The following is a 25314-nucleotide window of genomic DNA, read 5'->3' as shown; positions in this document are numbered from 1 at the left end:
ACTTATTCGAATCAGTGCAATTTCATGGCAACTCGTGAAGGTATTCACAATATGAGATATAACTTAAAATGATGCTGTTTTACTAATATTCTGATTTATTCAGATATAGCTATGTATTTCTGATGCACTTGCACTATAGTTATACATTGTCAAGACTGCTAATGTTAATGGCATCCTTTCTCTTGTCAAGTTGAGGAAGGTTGGTTGCAGGATAGATGTGCAGATATTTTCCTTCGGCCAGCTGGTGGTTGATTGTTGAACAGGTTTCCATCTGTTGTTGTGGAAGTGGATGGGTTGAATAAATTCAAGAAGAACAAGACAAATTCTTGGAGGATATCATGTAACACATCCCCTGCTATAAGCAGGGGAAGGGTTACATGGTATGCATTACAGTTATAAAGAACTATGAATTTTTCAATTGGATATCTTATTAGTTCTAACACTATATAAATGATGATTCAGTAAATTCCTATTATTTTCTCATGGTAATATCGAAGGTTTAGTGTCGAAAACATTAACTACAAAATCATTTTGTAGTTAACATGTTTCACAGTATTTTAGTATTTTACATGTTTGTTCTAACATGTAAAATGCTAGAGAGATACAGTTCTATGAAATGATATGCATTGTAATTTGTATAAAGGAAAACCAAAGTTATCCCAAAAAGAAAATGCAATTTTGTAGTTAACGTTGTTTGACACTAAGCCCTTGATATAGCCAGTCCTTGATGCCATAGCTTTATAAAAACCCTCAAAGACCTGGACAACTTTGTGATATCATGCAATAATCAAGCATACCAGTGTTTTTAGCATGATAAAATTATTTTTATGTGTTTCCCTCCCCATCCCTCATCACTACCTCTCCAGGCTAGGAGTTCTCTCAAAACATCTAACACTGCTTCAATAGTTTCCAAAATATTCTTGCATCACTTTTATTCAAGTGTACTACTTTATCTATAAAAGCAGTCCTTTCTGTCAACAAGGGCATTTTGTGCTGAAAAAAATTCTATCCCTGTGAGTCTTTTACATGCATGCTGGAACTGACTAAAAAGGCTCATAACAAAAACTTCCTACTATCATGCCTTGGAAAAAATAAAGACATGTTGCCATTATGTCCTAAACTAGCTTTTTTTTCCCGGCATTACCTAATAAATACAGACTAAGACCTTAAACTGCCTATTCTTCGTGCAATATCACCTTTCATTCCCTTAAAATGTGTTTATGAATATCACTAACATTTCTATTATATTCCACCACCTATCCTTCAGATTAGCCCAAGTTAAGTTGTCTTAACACTACTGAGAGTTTGGTTTAATCTGAAGTGAGCAGTATTTACCCTCTTGGAATAATACCTTTTTTTAATTTTAGCTTCATGACAGGATAATAAAATGGATCCCAGAAACATTGTATATAATTTGGTGAAGTGAAATATAATTTGGTCAATTTGATCTCATTGAGCAAAGTGTTTTACCAACTTATTGCAGTGACTTACAATCCATGCTTAATGCCACTCTTTCAAGACATTAAAAATAGGTTACTTCATCAAGGAATTACAGCAGGTTTCATTCAGATTGTTCACTCTTTTTACATAAAATGATTTAATTAATTGTTCTACCACTGCCAAAATATTACTAACCTGATCAGAAGGCCCCTTTTCTTTTCTTTCTTCATACATTTCTCTCATATCAATTAGTTTATTTTCCAATTTTTCCATAGACCAAACCTGGCTGCCTTTATTTTTCCTTATCACAAGAATTGCTGGTTCACTAACAAAAGCACCTTTCTAAAATAAAATAAAAAATTAAAAAACTTTTTTAATATAATTTACATTTCTGTATTTAAGTTTAATTTTTACTGCATTTATTACATTATTTTTGCTAACAAAAATTTTTAGGTAAAACACAGAAAAGAACCAGTTGTCCAGACATACACATGAACAGCCCATAAAATACATGAAATGCTTTATATTCATAAATAGACACACACTGGCCAAAAAATTATGAACTTTTATTCAGTATCAAATTGGGCAACCTCAGTAATAGTAATAGCATATAGTGCAAGGAAGCCACAGGCTTTTGTTAAAAAAGGTAGATAAAAAAAACACCTTATTTGCTTCACACCTCACATAGATAACTATACAGTTAACCTTTGAATTCAGCCTCAACTACATGTGAATGTAAGTTGTTCCGGCAATCAATGACTCGCTGGCTAAAAGAAAATTTCCTACAATCTAGTCCAAACCTCTTCTCCTGTAATTTGAATGTATGCACCTGAGTTCTGAAATTCTTTACAACAGTGAAAATTCTACCTTCTTTCATTTTACTGACCCTTCTCAGAGCCTTATAACCTTCAATCAGGTCACCTCTGAGGTGGCTGGTTACCAAGATCTGTAGCCCATATAATTCAAGTCTTTCCTTATATGGTCACCCTTTTGTTTATATCACTATGTGAGTTGCCCATCTTTGGACTCTTTCAAGAAGCTCAATGTTTTTTTTTTTTTTTTCCGATGAGGACACTATTCCAAATACTGTCTTACAATTGCCTTATACAGTGGGAACATGACCTCCATATCTCTACAAGACAATGTTCAATAAATCCTCAATAGGACACTATGGGCTTTCCTGGCTGCCGGTTCACACCTTAGAAAACTTCATATCTGCTCATATTATAACTACCAGATCCCCTTCTTCCGCTACTGTTTGTAATTCAACCACATATAATTTATTTTAGTGATACTGTTCCCCAAGTGTAAGTAAGACCTTGCATTTTGCTGCATTAAAACATAGTTGCCACATTTCTGACCATTCTTACAGCCTGCTGAAGTCATCCTGAAGGACACTGCTTGGTACTGATCACTAACTACTCTATGAATCTTTATGTTGTCTGAAAATTTTAACATCAAGCCTTTTATTCCATTGTTAATGTTGTGTATAAAAATCAGAAACAACAGTGGTCCAAGAACTGATCCTTGGGAGACCCCACTTCTGACTTTATATCAATCTGAAGAATATCCATTAATCACAACCCTCTGCCTTCTGCCCTGAGGCCACCCAGCAATTCATTTTAGAATTTTTCCGGTAATCCCATCATGTTTATGGGATTACTGCATATGGGTAGCAGTAACCCCATAAAAATGTACCAACTGCGCGGTACTACACTCAGGGTATTGGAGAATGAAAAAGACCTGGGGGTAATTGTGCAGTCAGAGATGAAGTTTTCTGACCAGTGCAGGCTGCTAAAGCCTGAACACATGAACACATGAACAGCCCATAAAATACATGAAATGCTTTATATTCATAAATAGACACACACACACTGGCCAAAAAATTATGAACCTTTATTCAGTATCAAATTGGGCAACCTCAGTAATAGTAATAGCATATAGTGCAAGGAAGCCACAGGCTTTTGTTAAAAAAAGGTAGATAAAAAATAGGTGAAATGATTCGCTGATAAGAGTATATTTAGTAAGACTGTTATATCCGAAATACCTAATTTTTTTCTGTTTTTAAGTGCGGGATCATTACGTAACGTCTTGAGTGGCCTTCACAGCTTTTTGAGGGTGTATGTTTGTGTATAGTGATTTTATATTGAAAGAATATAATTTGTCATCGGGTTCTAATTTTATATTTTTGATTGACAAAAATAGGTGATCCATGTTTTTTATGCAATATTTGGAATAATTCATTAGGGGTTTTAGTATGTCAATCATAAATTTTGCTAAAAATTGCTTGTAATCTTTTCTTCAGAGCGTAATCTTTTTAGTTCCTTTTCGATTTTTGATCTGATGGTGAGGATAAGATTTTTACCTAGTTTCTGGTATGTGTTTGTATCTTGTAGGAGGTTTGTCAATTTGTTGTCATAATCGGATTTGTTTATTAATACTACTGAGTCGCCTTTATCAGCCTTTTGAATGATGACATTTTTATTTGTGGCTAATTTTTTGATGCATTGAAATTCCTCTTTTGAAAGGTTAGAAGTAAGATCTGGTTTTTTGTTTATCACATTATTTATTTGTTTGATTAGTTTTTTTCTATTGCCGTGGCTGTATAAGCCTGTTGGTACTTTTATTACATAATCATTGTATGGGTCTTTTTTGGGGTATGCTGTAATTGAGGCCTTTATAGAGAAGGTTGTGTTCGTCTTTTGTTAAGTTATAGTTGGATAGGTTGGTTACAAATTTACTGTTCGCGTAATCTATTATGTGCATACCTACAGATTGTGGTCTTGATCTGATTATAGCTGTAATCAGATCAAGAGTATTACTCCCTCTGGTTGCCTCTCAAACATGCTTCTGTAGAAAACAATCAACCAATAAATCCACAAAAGTCTTGCTAGTGTGCAAGTGACCAACCCACAAGTTCCAGTCTATATCTAGAAAGTTAAATTCCCTATTATAAGACAATCTGATTTACTGGCCCACTCTATTTCTCTGTACAGTTGTTTGTTGTACTCATTGAGTCATTAGGCCTATAACACACTCCTACTCTCAACTTTGCTTTCCCAGTGCTGATGTCACACCAAACTGACTCAGCACTGCCCTGCACTGTCCACCCATGTCAACTGGATGCACTGCCTTAGATTTTATGTGTTTCTTAACTAACAGCATGACCTCTCCTCCCTTTCAGTACACATTGTACTCCCCAAATTCCAAATCTACATTCCTTATCTCTGTGTGACACCACGTCTCTGATATACCAACAATATCCATCTTTGATGTCTTCACTAACACCTCAAACTCTTGAAATTTATTTACTATAAATCCTAGCATTGGTGTACATGCAAGTATACAGCACCTATTCTTACTCTTAGTTACCCAACAGAACCCATATATATACTTGTCCCATGATGACTCCCAGCAGTCCTTAAAATCCCCAGCACCTCGTTTTCAAGGTGTTGCTCATTCCAATAGAATTTTTTAAAAATTATTTTTTAAAATTTTATTTATTTAATTACAGGTTGTTAAAATTAAAGTATTCCTATGTAGAGGGCCCTGGAGCGAGTTCTAAAGCTCGTACTGAAGAGAAATTTGGACAACAGGTACAATAAAGAATGCGCTCACCATTTATTGGGAAAAAAAAAATTTGTTACAAAATTTGTCACTATATGGCATTGTGGCAATACAAATCACTTGAACAGCACTACAATTGTTCAATGTGTCCTCCATTTTGGTCAACAACAGTTTCCATTTGAAGAACAGCATTTTCTACAGCAGATCGTAACATTTCAACTGGAATAGCCAGCACATGACGTCTAATGCTGTCCTTCAGATCTGCCAGAGTTTGACATCTTTCCTGATACACCTGGTTCTTCAAAAAACCCCACAACCAGAAGTCGCATGGGGTGAGGTCTGGTGATTGGGAGTGGCCAAGATGTCTGGAAACAATGGTATGATGATCTGTTCGTCTATAAAGTGTAGCCTTAGCAATCTTTGGACACAACGGTGGATGTGGGGTGGCGCACCATCTTGCATGAATATGGTATCCTGGAGGCACTCACATTGTTGCAGCTCTGGTATTGCAAAATTTGCCAACATTTCATAATATCGCTGTCCAGTGATGGAACAGGTGTTGGGTCCAGTTGGTGTTACCTGTTCAAAAAAATATGGCTCAATTATGAATGTGGCCGTAAATCCACACCACACTGTCACTTTTGGAGAATGCAACGGGACCTGTTGGATAACTTGAGGGTTTTCTGTTGCCCAAATGCGCCAGTTTTGCGTATTCACTTGTCCATTTAAGCAGAAGTGGGCTTCATCACTCCAAAGGATGTTCATGGCCATGTGACATCCACTGTCATTCATGCCAGAAACTGAAGTGTGTATGTTAAACGAATATCTGCATCACCATGCTTTAGCTGCTGTAGCATGTGCATCTTGTAGGGATAGTACCGCAACACCGGACGCATTACTAGCCTTACAGTAAAATACGGCATGTCCACTTCACGAGAAACAGCTGGCACACTTAGGCTAAAACATGGAGATTGACTTGATAAATCCACAACAGCCATAGCCACATCTTCAATACGAGAGGAGTCCACTCGTTTTCGACCTCTACCTGTTGCTTCAAATTTCGCAATCATTTTGCAGACAGCACAAACAGCCGTAGGTCCACGTGGGCCTTATACACTTCTAACGCTGGAATTCTCTGATAGCCGCAACTGCATTGTTGCTGTTCTGATAGTATAGCTTCACTAATAGTGCCTTTTCCTGCAATATTGTTGGCATTGCTGCTGTAGTGCAGGCGAACATCTACTGTATGATTTTGAAGAGACTGCTTTGCTTTTATACAGTACAGCAGAATTGAGTAGTGGTGCTGTGGCAATAACTTATTATTCAATAACGTAAGTTATTTGCATAATCGTAATTAAGATAGTTACGCGTCATACAGTGACAAATTTTGTAACTTTTTTTTTTTAATAAATGGCAAGCGCATTCTTTATTGTACCTGTTGTCCAAATTTCTCTTCAGTACGAGCCTTAGAACACTCTCGAGAGCCCTCTACATAGGGATACTTTAATTTTAACAACCCTATATTTTAATTAAATTAATTTTATTAATTAATATTTAAATTACAAATTAAGTTAATTATTTTCCATATGTTCAAAGACAGTCCCTAATTCATATTCAGTAGATGAATCCTTTACGATTGGTTCAGTATAATTCTCTTCAACATTAACATTGAATACTTGATGAAGAAAAAATCCCATATGATAACAGCAGCTTTCAAGTATTTTTGGTGTACTGTTCTTTGAGTGGAATGTATCAAATGTAAAAAAAATTCAAAACGAACAACAGTCTTCTTCCCCCAAAATTTGAGTAATTTTTAAGGTCCATAGTTCTGGAATTACTTTTAACGATGAAAATTTTGGTTTCGTTCATTTTGTTATCCACTTCGAGTACCTTAGACCTCAAGCAGGTTCTCTCTCTCTCTCTCTCTCTCTCTCTCTCTCTCTCTCTCTCTCTCTCTCTCTCTCTCTCTCTCTCTCTCTCTCATTACTAGACTGATTACTAAACTCTAATTACTAAACTCTAGCCCACATTTTCAAATTCTTTTCTCATATAGGCACCCCTTTCCGGATTTCACAAAGTAGGTGTCCATCTTTGGACCCTGTCAAAAAACTTGGTGTCTTTTTTTTTTAGGTGTGGTCTCCATAGTTAAGAGTATTTCAAATGCAGTGTTATAATTGCCTTATACAGTGGCATTATGACCCCTTATCTCTACAAACAGATGTCTGATAAATCATTAATAGAATACCATGAGTCATCCTTGCACCCTATCTAGTGGTCACAGAACTCCATGTCTACTCATATCGTAGCTCCCAAAGTCTCAGTTTTCCTCTACTGTTTTTAATTCAATCCTCATCAAGTGTATAAGTTATTCTGGGGCTGCTGTTCCCCAAGTGTAAAACCTTGGACAATTCTTGAAGCTTGTGCATCCTGAAGGAGCACTGCTTGGTGCTCATTATTAACTGCTCTCCCAATCCTCATATCATCTGCAAATTTGGACTTCACACTCTCTACCCTTCAGTGTCATTTACAAAAATTAGAAACAGCAGTGGTCTCAAAACCAATCCCTGGGGGATCCATTTTTAATGTTAGATCAGTCTGAAGCACAACTATTAATCACAACAATCTTCTCCTGCCCTGCAGCCAACCTGTGATCCATCTCAGAATTCTGCCTATAATTCCAACATGTTCCAGCCTATACAGTAACTTCTCATGAGAGACTGGGTCGATGGTTTTGCTCACTGAAATAAACAATGTAAAAATTATTTCCTGCATCCAGTTCATGAGTGAATGTGTCAAAATATCTAACCAGGATAGTTAAAAATGATCTCCACCACATAATCACATTCTAATTTTGTAATTAACTACCTTATGAGCATGATATGTGCACTGAAGAACATACAGCTATATGCAGGTACTCTAAGAGTTATAAAGTATGAGATAAGATCTTTGATAGGTTCAGACTTTCTTTTAAAGAATAATAAAGCATACCATGATAGGCCTCTCTTACTGAACTGATATTGTTATACTTTTCCTTTGATAGTATTGGTTCACACTCCTAGTGAACTAATATTGTCAGAGGAAAAATGTAACCCATGTGGACCCAGCCAGATCCCACAGACCTTAATCCAATAGAGCATGTATGGGATGGTCTAAGCAGGAATGCAACTGGTTTCTCACTGAGCTTTTGTAAGCCCTTACACAACAATTGATACTGATATCTAGGCACTAATTTTCAGTCTGTTCTCAGCAAAAGGAATCATTGTTACACCTATATTCTACTCAGGAGATTATGTGCCCTATTAGAGTGATATACCACAATGCATCATTTTTGGCTGTGGAAAAAGACGTGGGCACAAGATGAGTAAGCACCAAGTTTGTTCTATGCATTCTCACTCTGGATGAAAGATAGCAACAAGTCCCCATTTTATCTAAGTTGTTTTTGGCAAGCTACGTTGGATCCTGCATTTTAAACAAAAAATTATAATGTGATGAGCCCTGGATGTAAACATGTTGACCAGGGACCAAGGTTCAAAGCTGACAATGAAAAACAACATCATCATCATGGCCAAAAAAACAGTTGAAATCACATAAGGGATAACATTGCTAGAATTCATTTCATGAGTGGCCTCAATTTATGCAGCTTATTACCAACAAGTTTTCACACAGTTGAGGGACACAACCCAACGTAAATACTTAAATGGCAAAATAGCTGGCTCCACTAACATAATGCCATATCATATGTCATATGGCAATATTTGACTAACAAAAACATTTCCTTTATGCAGTATCCACCTTATTTGCCTGATATGGCTATACATACAAAATTAAAACAGAACTGAAAATGATTTGAGTTGATTCAAGAAATCCAATGAAACATGACAAACTCAATAAAAGCCTTCACAAAAGAAGGCTTCCAAAAAGTCTGGTTCACTGCAGGGGAAGGTATGGTTGCAGAAGGAGATTCAATTGAAGAATATTAACAATGTAAACATTTATCATTGAATAAAATTAATTTTTCATCAAACCTTGTCTGAATGAATGTATGCATGCATGCATGCATACTTACATACATACACACGTGCATTTAAGAAATAAAAGGTACAGGGACCTACCTTGCGATTAGGACTAAGGTTAGCTGCTGGAATTTGCAAAGTAACCTTAAATTCTGTCTGCTTGCCTATCTCCTCAGCTAGGAAGTTGGCTTCACGGACTAAGGCATTTGCTTTAATTATATCTTCTCTTAACTTAGCCAAACTTTTCTTGAACAGCTCATCTCTATTAAAGGTAAATACATGCAGTTAGTTTGGAAATAATATCTGTAACATGTTGACAGAAGGACATTACATGGTTGTTTATAATAAATCAATTATATGTGAATAATACTAAGTGACCATCGAATTGTTGTTATCAAGTGAATTTTAGTATTACTATTCATAACATAATGCAAGAAAGCAGAGCTTATACAGCAAAAGTAAAAAAAAAAAAATCCCACCTACCTCATTTGTCTATTCTTGCCAATAATTTGGGAAAATTATTGGCAGGAATTAAATTATTTTCAAATTTATATAAAATTCTTTATGGCAGATTACCAGTAGAAGTTTATTCCAAAAATCAATTACTTTTTTACTGAATGCAAAAATTCTGAACACCAATTTTGCAACAATCCTTTTTCAATTTAAATTTGTCACCTTTGTGCATTCCATTCGAGAAGGAGTAAAGATGCCATCAGCATTTAATTTACTTAACTCTTTCTGCTTCAATTAGATCACCACACAGATGCCAAGTTTCCAGAGATGGCAATTTATTGGATGATTGCTTAATGCAGCAGCATGTTCGAGAGGCAACCAGAGAGGGTAATACTAGTGATCTGGTTTTCAGCAGTTATTCGTGCATTAAGAATTTGCAGATAAAGGAACCACTAAGTGGCACTGATCACAGTGTGCTGATGTGAGATTTACTTAAAGATATAATTACCATCAAGAGTAAAGGGAAGGATTTTTGCTTCCATAAAGGCGACTACAGTGGTTTCAAACAGTTTTTAAATTCTGTAAGTGGGCACAAATGATGATGCTACCAACAGCAAATTCTAAGTGGGAAGCATTCAAGGAACTAATTGTGGAAGCTACTAAGCTTTTCATACCAATCAAGAAATATTGTTCAAGGTTTAGGCCTAAATGGATGAGACCCATGGCAGAGAAGGAAAATGCATGGAATATATATAAATTATCAGGTGATACATCAGCCTATGGCAGATATAAGATAGTCTGTAATCAAGTCACAAAGGAGAAAGGAAAGGAAAGGCAGATTACGAGACATCTTGGGCAAAGGATGCTATGAAAAACAGCAAGAACTTCTTTAGTTATATAAACTCTAAAAGGAAGGGGATGAATCTAATTGGTTCACTTGATATCGATGACTCGACTGTTCATAATAATGCTCAGACAGCTGATAATCTGAATGAGTATTTTGCATCTACATTCACACATGAGAAGTTATTAAGGGAGGAAAATGCCGGAGGTTTATCAAACTGACAGGGTGCTTAATGATTTTGAAATAACTGAGAGCAAAGTGAAGAAGAAATTTGTTGAAGTTAAACAATAGAAAAGCACCTGGTGTGGATGGGATTTATCCAATTATATTAAAGGAGGAGGCAAAGGAAGTATGAGAGCATCCTTGGACTCAGGGAAAGTCCCCACGGACTGGAGATGTGTAAATGTATCTCCAATTCACAAAGGGGGACCTAAGGGCTACAAGAGTGATTACAGACCAGTTAGTGTAACTTCTGTTCCAGGGAAAATAATGGAGTCACTGGTTAAAGATGCATTGCAGGATCATCTAGACAAGACTGCAGTAGTAATTCAGACACAACATGGGTTTGTTAAGGGAAAGTCTTGTCTGACCAATTTGATTGGATACTATGATGTGGTCACTAAGGAACTGGATGCTAAAAATAATTTTGATATCATATTGGATTTCAGAAAATCTATTGACACTGTTGCACATGGAAGACTACTGTACAAATTGGAGCAGTATGGTATTAAGAGTAAGTTGCTACAATGGATAAAATGGGTGGTTGAGTGGGAGAAGACAGAGAGTGGAAATCAACGGACGCTGCTCTTCGTGGACTAATGTTATTAGTGGCGTCCCCCAGGGTTTGGTGTTGGACTTACTGTTGTTTAGTATATTTATCAATGATATTGATGAAGGTATATTAGGCTTAATGTTGAAGTTTGCAGATGATACAAAGTGTGGCAGGTTTTTTTTTTTTGTGTGTTAGTTGTTGGTGCATCGGCTTCTGTGGCTATAATGCACCTCCCAAGGTTTTTGCACTACTCTGATCCAAGCCTGAGGCGGGATTCAAACCTGCAACCTTTGGGTTGCCAGGCAGGCACTTTACCCACCCGGCTAACCTGTTTGGCGCTAATGGCAGTGTGCTACTGCAACAGGATTGAGAAAAGTTGGGCAGATGGGCTGAGAAGTGGCAACTGAAGTTTAACATTGAGAAATGCAAAGTACTGAATAAGGGGTGGAGTGCCCCCAGAGATATATACCAACTGTGTGATACAATGCTTAGAGTGGTAGAAAATGAAAAAGACCTGGAAGTAATTGTGCAGTCAGATACGAAGTTTTCTAAGCAATGCAGACGGGCTGCCAGTGCACGTCATGGGGCATTGTAAATGATATACAGGAATTTTGCTAGTAGGGAAAAGGAGGTGATTATCCCTTTGTATAAGGCAATGGTTAGACCACACCTTGAGTACTGCAGACAGGTCTGGAGACCTCATTTTAGGAAGGATGTGGAGTTGCTTGAGCATGTACAGAGAAGGGCAACAAGATCAGTAAGGGGAAAAAAGTGGTCCTCTTACCAAGAAAGGCATAAGTTCTGCAAATTGCAGTGGCTGGAGACAGGGCACCTATGAGGTGATGTGATTGAGGTGTATAAGGCCCCTTGATTTTGTTGAGCATGCTGAATTCTGATGGGATTCTTCCACTTGCTCAGATTACAAACCTGAGGAGGCATAAATTCAAATTGAGGAAAGACAGTTGTAGAATAGATGTGCAGAAATTTCCCTTTATCCAGTGGTTAATTTTTTTTTGGCTGATGCTACATAAGCTCATATGCTTGCTTTCTTCCATCACATGCCTCTATTACTATTACTATTTGCACGACCCCAGGCTTTCTTGGTAAGAGAAAGCCTGGGGTCGTGCCAAATCCTTTATTGGACAAATAATCTTGTTGCTCTTCTTCCAATAGATACATGTCCTTCCTAAAATGAGGTTTCAAAATCTGTATGCAGTATTTCAGATATGGCCTATCCATTACCTTATAACAATGGAATAATCACCTGTACCTGCTGGCAAAGTTTCTATATACCACTGAGAGAGAGCTCCATGGGCTGGTCTGGAAACCTTTTTGCACTACTGAGAGAATTTCATGTCAGACTATACAATAGTTCCTTTCCTTATCAACTACCTTGGGTTTAGCGTTATCCAAATGGTATGCGATTCTAGTTTTACTGCCACCCTAATGCAGTACTTTGCATTTATCAAGGTTAAATCTGATGCCACTTTTAGCTCACCCATTTAGTTTATCTAGATTTTTTTGAAGTAGCATACTGTAATTACTGCCCACCACTGTATCACTGTAAAAACTATTACATTAAAAATAATTTAACTCCTACACAACAGAACTACTCAATAACTGTCAACTTTCTGAATGCCATTTTGGATCTTGTCATCAGGCTAAAGAATTAGATATTAATGGCCAAAATTACTCAAGGTTAGTTTTAAACATAGAGAAATGCAGAGAATCAGAAAAGTACAGAGATCAGAAAAGGAGAAAATGGCTATGTGTCCCTACAGGGCACATTTATCAAGGTTAAATGTGCCCTATAGAGACATAGCCACAGGAGAATTAATAAAAGAGAGAAACAGTATTTATCTTCCTTCAGAGTTAGCCCCTTCTATTTTCTCCATAAAAAACAGTATATATAATAACATAAATGAAATTGCTAATGATAAATTACAGTAGTTGATCCACACATCTGTGTATATAACTAAAAAATATACTGGATAGCTGCAGATGCAAGAAGTGGGCTATTGAAGATAGTGAGGACTAACAATACTTACTAACAATATACTGTGCTGGCTTTCTGAAAATGTTTGGATTTTACTGATTTTACAGATAAAGTTTTTCTATGAATTTAATTAATTTAAAAAATTAAACCACAGATTAAAAGATTTAAGCATTAAATATCAATAAATGTTATTATAAAAGTTATATGCATGAATTTAGTCTCACAGACCACCTCTACTATATCTGCTTTGAAGTAGAAGATTGGGGTCACATCCAGTCCATGCCATGTAGATTTTTAGTGTTTAACTGTTATTCAACCACCAAATTCCTTGCATTACTACAAAGCAACTTAGAAAAATTGTTATTGCAGCCTTCATTAGCAAAGCTATTTTTTGCTGATGTGGTCTTTAAAATGAGAGAAAAAAAATGTCCCTACTTAGTAATCAAGGAGTAAACAACAGAATTCCATCACACAAGTGCCATAATCCTCTAAACCAGATACCACACAAGCTGCACTCCACTAGTTCAGAGGAATAGTAGGATGGATTTTAACTACAGTTACTAACCAACAAACTCCACTTTGGTCAAGCTTCATTTGTGTACCGTAACTGATGAGTAATATAAAACACTCATTCAGTTATATAGAATACCTAATATAAAATCACTGCCAAACCTATCTGTAAATTATAATCTGATTTTAGATCACAATCCTTCCACTGACCGACTAATGCTTTACATAAATATGAATTAGCCTATACTATTTCCAGTATGCAATGCAGTTCTTCATACTAGATGCACATCAGACCATAAATCACAACAACAAGTAAATTCATTTTCTTTTCTATTGTCTCAGAGCTTCAGAGTATTAGTATATTATGCTCATTAGCATTAGTAAAGGCACATGATGCAAGAAAGCAAGCTTATATACCATCAACTGAAAAAAAACAACAAAAAAAACCCCCCTAATTTCACTCATTCACTCTCTCCAAATTTTGTCTAGTTCTGCCTTGGATCTATTTAAGCTATAAACTTCTTCAGCGGCAGATGGAAGTTTCTTCTGGCAATCACCTACCTGCTGGCTAAAGGCAAACTTCCGCACATCTAATCCACAACTGTCTTACCTCAATTTGAATTTATGTCCTCTCAGGCGATTATTCTGAGCAAGAGGAAAAATCTCATCAGCATTGAGCATGCTCAAACCATTCAAGGCTTTATACACCTCAGTCAGATCACCTCGCAAGTGCCTAGTCTCCAGACACTGTAATTTGCAAAACTCAAGCCTTTCTTCATAAGAGCAACCCTTTGTTTCATTCATTAATCTCGTTGCCCTTCTCTGTACTCATTCCAGCAGCTCTACATCCTTCTTAAAATGATGCTTCCAGACCTGTATACAGTACTCAAGGTATAGCCTGACCATTGCCTTATACAACAGGATAATCACCTCCTTATCCCTGCTAGAAAAATTCCTGTATATCATTGACAAGAGACCATGAGCTACTCTTGCAGACTGTCTGCACTGCTCAGAAAACTTCATATCAGCCTGCACAATTATTCCTAGGTAATTATCATTCTCTACCACTGCTGCCAGACAACTAACACACTTTGCACTTGTCAGTGTAGTCCCACACAGTTGATACATTACTCTGGGGTTACTGCTTCAATTTTTGCAGTATTTAGATTTGTCAATGTTAAACTTCAGTTGCCACCTATTAGCCTATCTGCTCAACTTTTTTAGATCTTGTTGCATCAGTGTACTGTCATTAGTGTCATTAACAACCCTGCCAACCTTTGTATCGTTTGCAAACTTGGACATTAAGCCTGATATACCATCAGCAATATCATTAATAAATACAGAAAACAACAAGAACCAACACTGAAGCCTGGGGGACCACTAATAGCATTAGCCCATGAAGAGCACTGTCCATTGATTACCACTCTCTGTCTTCTCCCACTCAACCATCCCTTTATCCATAGCAGCAATTTGCCTCCAATGCCACACTGCTCCAAGCTGTGCAGCAGATTTCCATGTGGAACAGTATCAAAAGCCTTTCTAAGATCCAAACATATGATATGAAAATTATTCTTTGCATTCAGTTCCTTTGTGACCACATTATAGTATCCAATCAAATTGGTCAGACAAGACTTCCCCTTAACAAACCCATGCTGTCCGAGCTATAACTGAAGTCTTGTCTAGATGATCCTGCAGTGCTTCTTTAACCAGTGTCTCCATTAATTTCCCTGGAACAGGTTAAACTAACAGGACTGTAATTACTTGTGTCACCCTTTGATCCTCCTTTTTGAATTGGGGTCACATTTGCACATCTCCAGTCCCTGGGTACCTCCCCTGATTCCAAAAGCTCTCATAATTATAGCTAAGGGTTTGCTTACTTCCTCTGCTACCTCCTTTAATATAACTGGATAGATCCCATCCACACCAGGTGCCTTTCTTATGTTTATCTTCAACAATTTCTCCTCCACTTTGCTCTCAGTTATTACAAAATCATCTAGCTCACAGCCAGAGTTTAATTCACCTCTGGCATTCCTCTTCCTGAATAACTCATGTGTGAATGTAGATGTAAAATACTCATTTAGTTTGTTAGCAGGATCATCAACAGTTTAACCATCAACATCAAGTGGACCAATCTGATCCATCCCCTTCCTCCTAGAGTTTACATAATTAAAGAAGTTTTTGCTGTTTTTCTTTGCATCCTTTGCCAAAGATTTCTCGTAATCTGACTTTGCCTGCCTAAACTCATTTGTGACTTGGTTACAGACCAACTTATATCTATCATAGGTTTCCGTGTCACCTGTTAATTTATATGTATTCCATGCATTTTTTTTCTCTGCCACATGTCTCATTAGTTCATCTGACAACCATTTAGGCCTGAAACTTGAACAATATTTCTTAGTTGGTATGAAAAGCCTAGTAGCTTCCAAGATTAATTCTTTAAATGCTTCCCATTTTGAATGTGCTGTTGGTAACATCATCAATTGGTCCCACCTCATAGAATTTAAATACTGCCTCAGACCACCGCAGTTGCCTTTACGAAAGCAAAAACCCTTCCCTTTACCCTTGATGGTAGTTACCTCTTTGAGTAAATCCCACTTCAGCACACTGTGATCACTGCCACCTAGTGGTTCCTTTATCTGCAGATTCTTGATGCATGAAGAATCACTACTGATAATCAGATCAAGATTATTACTCAATCTAGTTGCCTGTCGATAATGCTGCTGTAGAAAACAATCATCCAATAAAGCCAAAAAAAGCCTTGCTAGTGTGTGTGATTGACCAACTCCAATATGACCCCAAGGGCTCACATCTGGTGAGTATGGGCTTGGCATACCTAGGGTCCTGAGCTGGATATCATCATTCTTCTCTTTCTCAGTGATTCCCTTCTACTCTCTCTCTCTCTCTCTCTCTCTTTCTCTGTCTCTCTCTCTCCCCCCCTTGGGGTAATTCAGAATTTTTTTTTTTTTTTTTTTTTTTGCAGGTGCAGCATAAGCCACAGGCTTCCTTGCACCATACAGCTAATAATAATAATAATAATAACAATATCCGGGAAATTAAAATCCACCATTATAAGACACTCTGATTTACTGGCCCACTCTATTTCTCTGTACAGTTGTTTATTATACTCATCAGAATCATTAGGCCTATAAAACACTCCTACTCTCAATTTTGCTTTCTGTCAGTGCTTATGTCATACCAAACTGATTTCACACTGCACTGTACAGTCATGTCGACTGGCTCTACTTCCTTGGATTTTATGTGTTTCTTAACTAATAGCATAACCCCTCCTCCCATCCTATTCTGTCTATCCTTCCTGTACACATTTTACTCCCCAAATTCCAGTTCTGTATTCTTTTTATCTGTGTGACACCACGTCTCTGATATTCCAACAACATCTACCTTTGATGTTTTGACCAACACCTTAAATTCATCATATTTATTTATCAAACTCCTAGCATTGGTGTACACGCAAGTATACATGCACCTGTTCCTATTCTTAGCTACTCTAACACAGCCCATGTATTTATTTGTTCTGCAATGACTCCCAGAAGTCTCTGGAATCGCTTGCATCTTGTTTTCCAGGCTGCTGCTCATTCCAATAGAAGCAGTGCAAGAATCACTTCCACCTCTGCCAGCCGTTACTGTTAATCTATTAATCCATGTATCCCAGCAAGCTAGCAGTTTTCCGACCCACCTAACACTGGCTTGATAGCATCAGCAAATATTCTTGCACCCTTTCTATTTAAGTGTATCCCATCCCTGTAGAAACAGTCTCTCCTGTTAACCAGCATAGACCAGGATGAGAAAAATTCTACCCCTTCTCAAATTCGGTGCTGTTGAGCTTACTCCTCTTCTGTGTCACCTTTTTTCACTTTCTTATTCCAAAGGTGTTTCCCTACTGCTTGAAAATTTGCTGATATCCAGCCAGTTCCTAAAAAGGGTGACAAATCCGTCCCATCCAATTATCATCCCATTGCACTTACTTCTAGTCTTTCTAAAATAATGGACAAATCAATTAACTGCCAACTATCTAGAAATCTTCCATCTGATCAATAATCGCCAGTGTAGATTCTGTTAGTGTCAACCCACTTGTGATAGTCTAGCTTATGTTACCCATAGATTTGTCCATAGATGTTACCCATCTATGGACAAATTCAATAGAAAAGCCTTGAAAAGTCAAGTCAGATAGTTTCTCTTGACATTTCAAAGGCTTTTGAAGTGCTTGGCATAAAGGTCTGAAAAAAGTTTCTGTCTTATGGTTTGCCAACTTTTTTTGGTAATTGGGTTTCCACTTTTCTCCCTGACTGCTCACTGCTGGTAATGGTAGATGGCTCTCTGTCTTCTAACATCTGCACTAATGCTGGTGATACCCAAGGTTCGGTTCTTTCTCCCACTCTTTTCTTCTTGTATATTAACAACCTTCTTCCATTGACCAGAAATCCTAGCCATAGTTTTTCTGATGATAGCACACTGCATTCCACCTTCCAGTTTGCAGAAACAGCTTCAACATCTAGAATATTCACTACCAAAAACTTAAATGCTGATCTCCAGTGGGGCAAAGATAACTCAATTGATTTCAATGCTTCTAAAATTCAGTGCTCTCATATCTCACAAAAAGGATTCTTCTACTCCTATGCTTATCTTTGATGACACTCTGATTTATAAGCAAGATCATATATCTCTATTGGGGATTACTCTGACTTCTAATCTCTCTTGGCATATGCACATTACAAATATTGCTTCCTCTGCATCTAAAAAACTGGGTTTTCTCTCACTCTAGACATTATTTTTCTTCCAAACAGCTGTTCACTCTGTACAAATTGCAAATTCATCCTACCATGGAATATTGTCCCCACATATGCAGCAGTGCTCTCAAAACCTCTGTCAGGCTTCTAGAGTTTATTCAAAAGAGGGCAGTTATGTTAATTAATGGTAAAACAAAAATTACTCATCTCTAACAAAGTCTCTCCGCTCTCTGTCTTATAGACATTCTGTTTCTGCTTCATGCCTTTTCAATAGATACTTCCACGAGAATTGTTCTTCTGAATTGTCTTTTATAATTTCCACTCTCTCTTCCAAACCAGTCTGAACACATGCGGCAACCAGTCAACCTACTTTTGCTGTCCAACTTCAAACTCACAGAATCAACTTTAATTCTTCCTCATTTATTCATTCAACTTCCATAATTACAATCTACACAAATTCAAGTCTAATGTCAACAAGTATCTTCTTTCATCATCTCAACCTTAAACCCATGCACAGTACTAAGTAGTATAGGTTCCAATACTTCTTGTGCTGGGGTTCTCATTAAAAAAAAAAAAAAAAAAAAAAACAATATTTATCTATGAGAGAGAGAGAGACTGCCTGGATCAGGTAGGTGGATTGGTCATGGGGGATCCTAATCTCTGGCTTCTACAATCATCACACTTGATGCTACCTTGGGATTTTGGGAAACACATAGCCAATCATATAAAGCATTTATGACGATTTATATGATAGTATTTTCACAATATGCTATTTTATTTAATTACACTGTAAATTGTAGATTTTCTGAAGTGACATCAACCAGTGAGGAAGGCCCATGGTGTGCTACTGATTTATCATACATTTGCTTGTAGAGATAGAATGGTCCTTATCCCACTGTAAAAGTCAATTGTAAGACTACAATTCATTAAATTTTCACCTCTTGGAGCCATATACAATTGGAACATCATATTCAACTATGGAGGCTGCACCTTAAAAAAAAAAAAAACATTGAGCTTCTTGAAAGGGTCCAAAGATGTGAAACATGTCTGGGAGATTAGCAAAAGGGCATTTATATTAGAAAACATATCAAATATGTGGGCTACCAAGCTTTGAAACTCAACACTTTAGAGGAGACTTGGTTGAGCTCTATATGGCTCCAAGTGTTAAAAATTGAATGAATGGGATGTAATTTTCACTTTTATAAATGATTTTAGAACTAGGGGCCATAAATTCAATGTTAACTGTTGGTTGATTATGAGGGGAAGAAGTTTAGCCTGGATTGTAGGAAGTTTTCTTGTACACAGCAAGCTATCAGTAATAGTGCAAAGCACCAATTTATGTAGCTATAAAAATACAGTCAGTTCTGCTAAAACACACATTTTGGCAACGTGAATTTGCTCCAACACGACTGATATATTAGGGAACAATGCGGGTATAACGCAACTTTCGTGTTGGTTCATGCATGATTTCATCTGTGAGTAATAGAAGGTGAACGCAAAACCCGGCACCAAGCTGAAAGTGCTGACCTACGCAGCAATACATACTATTTGTTTTTTTTTTTTTTTAGGAGCATTAGCAATTAAGGCCACATTGCTCCGGGATATGCGGTGGTCATTCCCTGACCTTCCGCATCCTCCGTATTTGGTGGTGACGGGCTCCAACCCTGGTCTAATCAAGAAACGTGTGCTACGCACTGCTGCTCCTTCCCACCTGGCTACGGAGGCGCCCAGCAATACATACAAGTTCACAAATCTTAAAAAATGTTAAATAAGTGAGAGTTATATTTCCCATTTACTGTAGTTGTATTGGTCGGAGACAGACTGTTGTCATTCGCTGTATTCACAAGATATTTTCGGCCGACTCATGTTTTCAGGAGCTCACATTTTTCAGTTTCAACAGAAAAATTTGAAATTTCGTGAGGCGCGATAGCGTGAGTATTATAAACAGGTAGTAAACTCAATCTTATTGCATTTGCGATAATACTGATAGCTGGAATTCTATGGGTTTTTACTTTATTATGGTGAAATGTGTTTCCCCTTCCATGAAATCTTCAATCATATAAAAAACGTAAATAAATTTTCAGAATCTTCTCTTCATTCCTATTTTTTATGTGCAAAATTGTTTCCTACGTATCTCACTTGTGCAATCTGTGCATGCCTAGTTCTTTTTTATTGATTGCTTATCTTTTTTTTTTACTGTCTTAAATTTTACAATCCAAAAAAAAAAAAAAAAATGTCAGTGAACAGAAATATTAATTAGTACGTATATATTACAGTGCTATATTTACTGTAGTATTTATTTATTTATTAGAAATTTAAGATGTTTAAATCTGTGTTAGCAATTTCTTTGAGTTTCTAACTTTTTAGTGTTTTACTTATCACACTGAACTTTTTTTTTTTTTTTTTTTTTGAGTGCTCTTGCCCCAGTCCCTATTTTTCTCATAAGCCCTGTTGTTTTTAATGTGCAAAATGCCATAACACAGAGATTTTTCAGGAACACATGTACCACATTATAGCAGAACTGACTGTACAAGAAAAATTTACAAATATCATCATTATTTGGGCATCCCATATTGTGAATCCCATCACAATGAGTTGCATACCAAGCACTTTGAATTACACTTTGAATAAGCAATGCGTTCCAATGGAAAATATTGATGCTACTTATTCTCAGATGAGTGCACCAGTCAGATGGCATAGCTTCAGAGCTTACCAACTCCTCAATGACTAGGCAGGGTAATGAGAAAGGCAACCTGTTGTGCGATTTATAATGTGATATGCTAAAATAATGATGCCGTTTGCAAGCTTTGCTTGCTTTTATTTTTGTAGCTATGTAAATTGCTGCTTTACACTATTTATAACATAGTTATGTAGATTTTCCTAGCCTAAAGTTTACTGCACTTAAAACTTTATAGCTGTTTTATTTATTAATTATTAAATTTAAGTATAAGTAAATTTTTTATTGCATACATGAATTTTATTAAATAAAATCCACAACGCATGCCTTTCAAAAGCTTAAGCTTGGCCAACCTTACATACTTGATCTGACATACTACAGAGAAGGGGGCGAGGGAAAGCTGAAGAAGCTAGACTGGTTCATCTGAGTTTGAACCTTGTATGCTTTAACTTTTACCCTGAAGACAGCAGTGACATGGAAAAAACTTAAAACAGATTAGAATTCCCACCCCAACATAATTTCTGTCTAAACTATTAGGCTGGTATCATTCCATCGTGATAATTCAACTTTCTAATAATTAATTCTTTCTGATTCAATATAACAATGACATTAAATATGTAACATGTTCACCCATAAATCAAAGATGAGAAGTGTGGCAAAACAATATACACTTGACCTTGACCTTTTGTTATCATAAGTTATTGAAATTATTTAAAACATGGATGAATATGATTGTGTGATAATAAATCAGTTAAAGGGTAGTTTGCAGCTCACCTTTCAAAACATAAAGGAAATAAATTCATAGGTAACATGCTCCACCTTTAAAGATAAACAAGTCCTCAATGAGTTTTTGGCAAGGTAATTTGATTGTGCTTTGTCACCACAGATTCAGCTTTTCTAAATGTAGAAATTCAGAGCAGCATCGAAGTTAATGCTAATTTTTAATATTTGAAGGATGAAGAAATACATATCTACTATTCAGGGTAATTAAAAGTATGGAATGGGTACAACCGGCATTAAATGTTAATTTTTTACTTACTAAATAATTTAGAAAAACTATTCTGATTAAAAAAAAAAAGAATGAGTATGGGCATATATTATAAGCAAAATCATGATAATCTTCTAAAAATCTCCAACATCAAGCAATTTTTTTATGTTCTTATTAGTAACATTAACTGGAATATATGAATTAATTCTCTTCTGAGAAGGAGAGTTATAATAATATTATTTTTATTTCAAATGCTTATTGTGCTATTGTATTAAAGTGAACTTAAAATACAATATTTGTGATGTTAATGTATAATAGACTGTTTATTTGTAAATAAGAATTAATTTACCACCATGAATTAATTTTATTTAGTTTTTTTTATTCAGGTCTCAGTTACCAGACTACAGAGAGTGGTTAACTAGGTTCAATGATGAACTTCAGTCAGAAATTTTGTGTGTGTGTGTGTGTCATTATTTTTCCCATTGAAACTATTCTCGGTTTAGTGCTGATTCAGTCAGTGTGGTAGTTTTTTCCCAACTCATTAACTGCACTGTGGAAGGTATTGCCATATTTATACACATAACAAGCAGAATATTTATACACATAACAAGCAGAATAGAAATACACATAGGAGCATGGGTTTGAAATTTTGCACATTTAAATGTTTTTAAACTAAAATGGAAGAGACTAATAGTTTGTATTTTATTGTATTTTTTGGTTTTTCAAATTTGAGCAAAAATTTGGTTTTTCTGAAAATAAAAAAGATGTAAAAACGAAAAAAAAAACATATACATTCTTAATATAAAAGAATGTATATTGTTTTCATTTTCGAGTTTATATGTTTAAAGATTTTCAAAATGGTTATAAGTAAGAAATAATTTTTGAAAGATATATTTGTTGAAAAATTCTTGATGAGAGTTGAATAGCTGGTGGGTGGATCTGTTATATATCGTGTTAATAAGAAAGATAAGTATATTTGTTTACAAGTATATTGCTTATACCATTATAAAGTTAGTTATCTGAAAAGATTACCAACTTTATAATGCTATCCATAGATAGAGATGTGAGCATTGAGGGTTTTATCTTGGTTTAATAGAAACAAGTAGAACCCTCAAAGCTTGTATGTCTCGTTCTGTGGATAGCATTAACCCCTGGCTTGTAGCCACGAAAGGTACTGTGTACGGCATGTGCCTTTTGTATGCAATATAGAGTTCTTCTTCTTCTGCTTCTATTATAAAGTTAGTAACATTTTTAACAAATCCACGCATTTCAGGTACAGTAATACTTACGCAAACTTGGAGTTACGCGGTTCTTGATTTTTTCGTTTGGTGTATATCTAAAATTAGCTTACCAGTGATTTGGAAGTCAAATCGTAAAGCTTGGGTGACAGCTTCTGTTTTTGAGGACTGGTTTGGTCACCACTTCATACCCGAAGTCGAACGTTATTGCAAGTCTAAACAGCTTCCATTTAAAGTGATGCTTCTTATTGACAATGCACCCGGTCACCCTCCTGCCACCCTAATTAATTTCGACCCACGTGTGAAAGTTGTGTTTTTGCCTCCAAACACAACTAGCTTGCTTCAACCGATGGACCAGGGAGTCATCAAAACATTCAAGGCTTACTACACGAGGCGTTCGTTTGCACGTCTGAATGAAGCTATGAGGCAAACTAGTGAGATATTTGTTAAAGACTTTTGGAAACAATTCAATGTTTTAGATGCCATAAGAATCACTGAAGAATCTTGGGATGAAATTCACAAAAAAACATTGAATGGTGTCTGGAAGAAACTTTGTCCATTTTTTTTCAAAAACGAGACGAAAACAACACCAGAAACTGATCATGTCGCTCATGTGATAGAAGAAGTTGTTAATCTTGCCAGGCAATTAGATTTGGAAGTCAATGGTGATGATGTCAATGAGCTGTTGGATTCATATAGTCAGGAGCTGACAATGAATGAGCTCATAGAGATGCACGAGCAAAACGTCACTGAAGTATCCGACACTTAGAGAGGGCGCTGACCCTCTTTAGAAAATACAGCTGCGAGTTACAGGCTCCGAAAAAAACGATAAGTGTTTGCTTTTTATTTACATAATTGTTATTTTATATTGTACTTAATATGTAGTCTTATAGTTCTAATTACGCTGGTTATTTTTATTTTTATTTATATAAACAGTTTTTGTAGATACATGTAATACTTTATAAAACCGTTATTTCGTTTGAATCTTGCAGGCATTGTTTTTGTATATAGTGATAGGGAATTCAATTTTTTAATTGAGGTAGTTAGGTTGCTCTAACATATAATTATAGAAACAGTGATACGCTTCACTGTTTCTATTAGAAACAGTGAAGTTAAATTAAATTAAATTAAATGTCAATACTACGCTATTAGATAGCGTAGTATTGACATTTAATTTAATTTAATTTAATTTATTGATCTTATTAATTTAAAATATCATGCCCCAAACTAGAGCAGCAAAGCAATGGGCACAAAGTGGCAGGAGTGCTGTGACTCAGGGGAGAACTGAGGCGAACGATTCTCCAACGCATCACAGCCTAAAAAAATGTGCAACTAGTGAAATGTTTGCTGAACAATCTGGAACGGAACATGATATTGCCATGGGGGATGTCTTTGTGTGTGCACTATGTAAGGAGTGTAAGGAAATCAGGCGACAACTCAGCGTTGTTATGGGCCTATATGAGAGTTTGAAGGACAGGGTGGATGCCCTCGAAAGATCTAAATTGAGGGACCCATCAGGCTCTCAGCTGCCCACATCAATGCCAGAGCTTGCACTTGGTCATCCGCAACACAGCGGCAGCCCCCAAGGCAGATTGCGCTGGTCCCAAAGGAACTAGTAGTTGTTGGTGACTCTATTGTCAGGGAAACGGGGAACATCCTTTGTAAAAAGGATAGGTGGAACAGGACCAGGGTATGTCTGCCAGGGGCAAAGGTTGATGACGTTGTAGAGCAGATATCATCTTTTAGGGGCACAAAAGGTGATATAGTTGTACACGTTGGCACTAATGATATTAAGAGTAGGAGACCAGCAGAATTACTTAACAAGTACAGGTCACTGATGAAAAAAAGCTGTGAATTAGGGTTGAATTTGAAAGTGTCTGCAATTCTGCCCAGACACGACAGGAGGGAGTATATGATGAGAGCCTTGTCGATCAATTCGGCCCTGGAAAGATTGTGCAAGGCTCAAGGGATAGAATTTTTTTAAGCCTGGACTGTACTTGTTAACAGGAGAGACTGCTTCTACAGGGATGGGATACACTTAAATAGAAAGGGTGCAAGAATATTTCCTGAT

The 25314-nt window shown here is 36.5% G+C and overlaps 1 protein-coding gene across 1 annotated transcript in view; it reads right to left on the bottom strand.

Moving 5' to 3' along the window:
* Window positions 1-25314, bottom strand: part of Khc-73 (Kinesin heavy chain 73) — a 959680-nt gene that overhangs the window by 399227 nt on the left and 535139 nt on the right. Inside the window, exons 18-19 of the mRNA XM_090386270.1 lie at window positions 9120-9282; window positions 1636-1782 (exon numbers count right to left, since the gene is read on the bottom strand). Of these exons, the coding sequence (XP_090242396.1) occupies window positions 1636-1782; window positions 9120-9282 (310 nt within the window). The remainder of the gene's footprint in view (window positions 1-1635; window positions 1783-9119; window positions 9283-25314) is intronic.

Source organism: Mastigoproctus giganteus, chromosome 12 (genome assembly GCF_048544385.1).
Source record: "Mastigoproctus giganteus isolate SK-2022 chromosome 12, ASM4854438v1, whole genome shotgun sequence".
Classification (NCBI taxonomy): Eukaryota; Metazoa; Arthropoda; class Arachnida; order Uropygi; family Thelyphonidae; genus Mastigoproctus; species Mastigoproctus giganteus.
The sequence above is the reverse complement of the archived record's forward strand: the minus strand, read 5'-3'. Positions and strand labels throughout refer to the sequence as shown.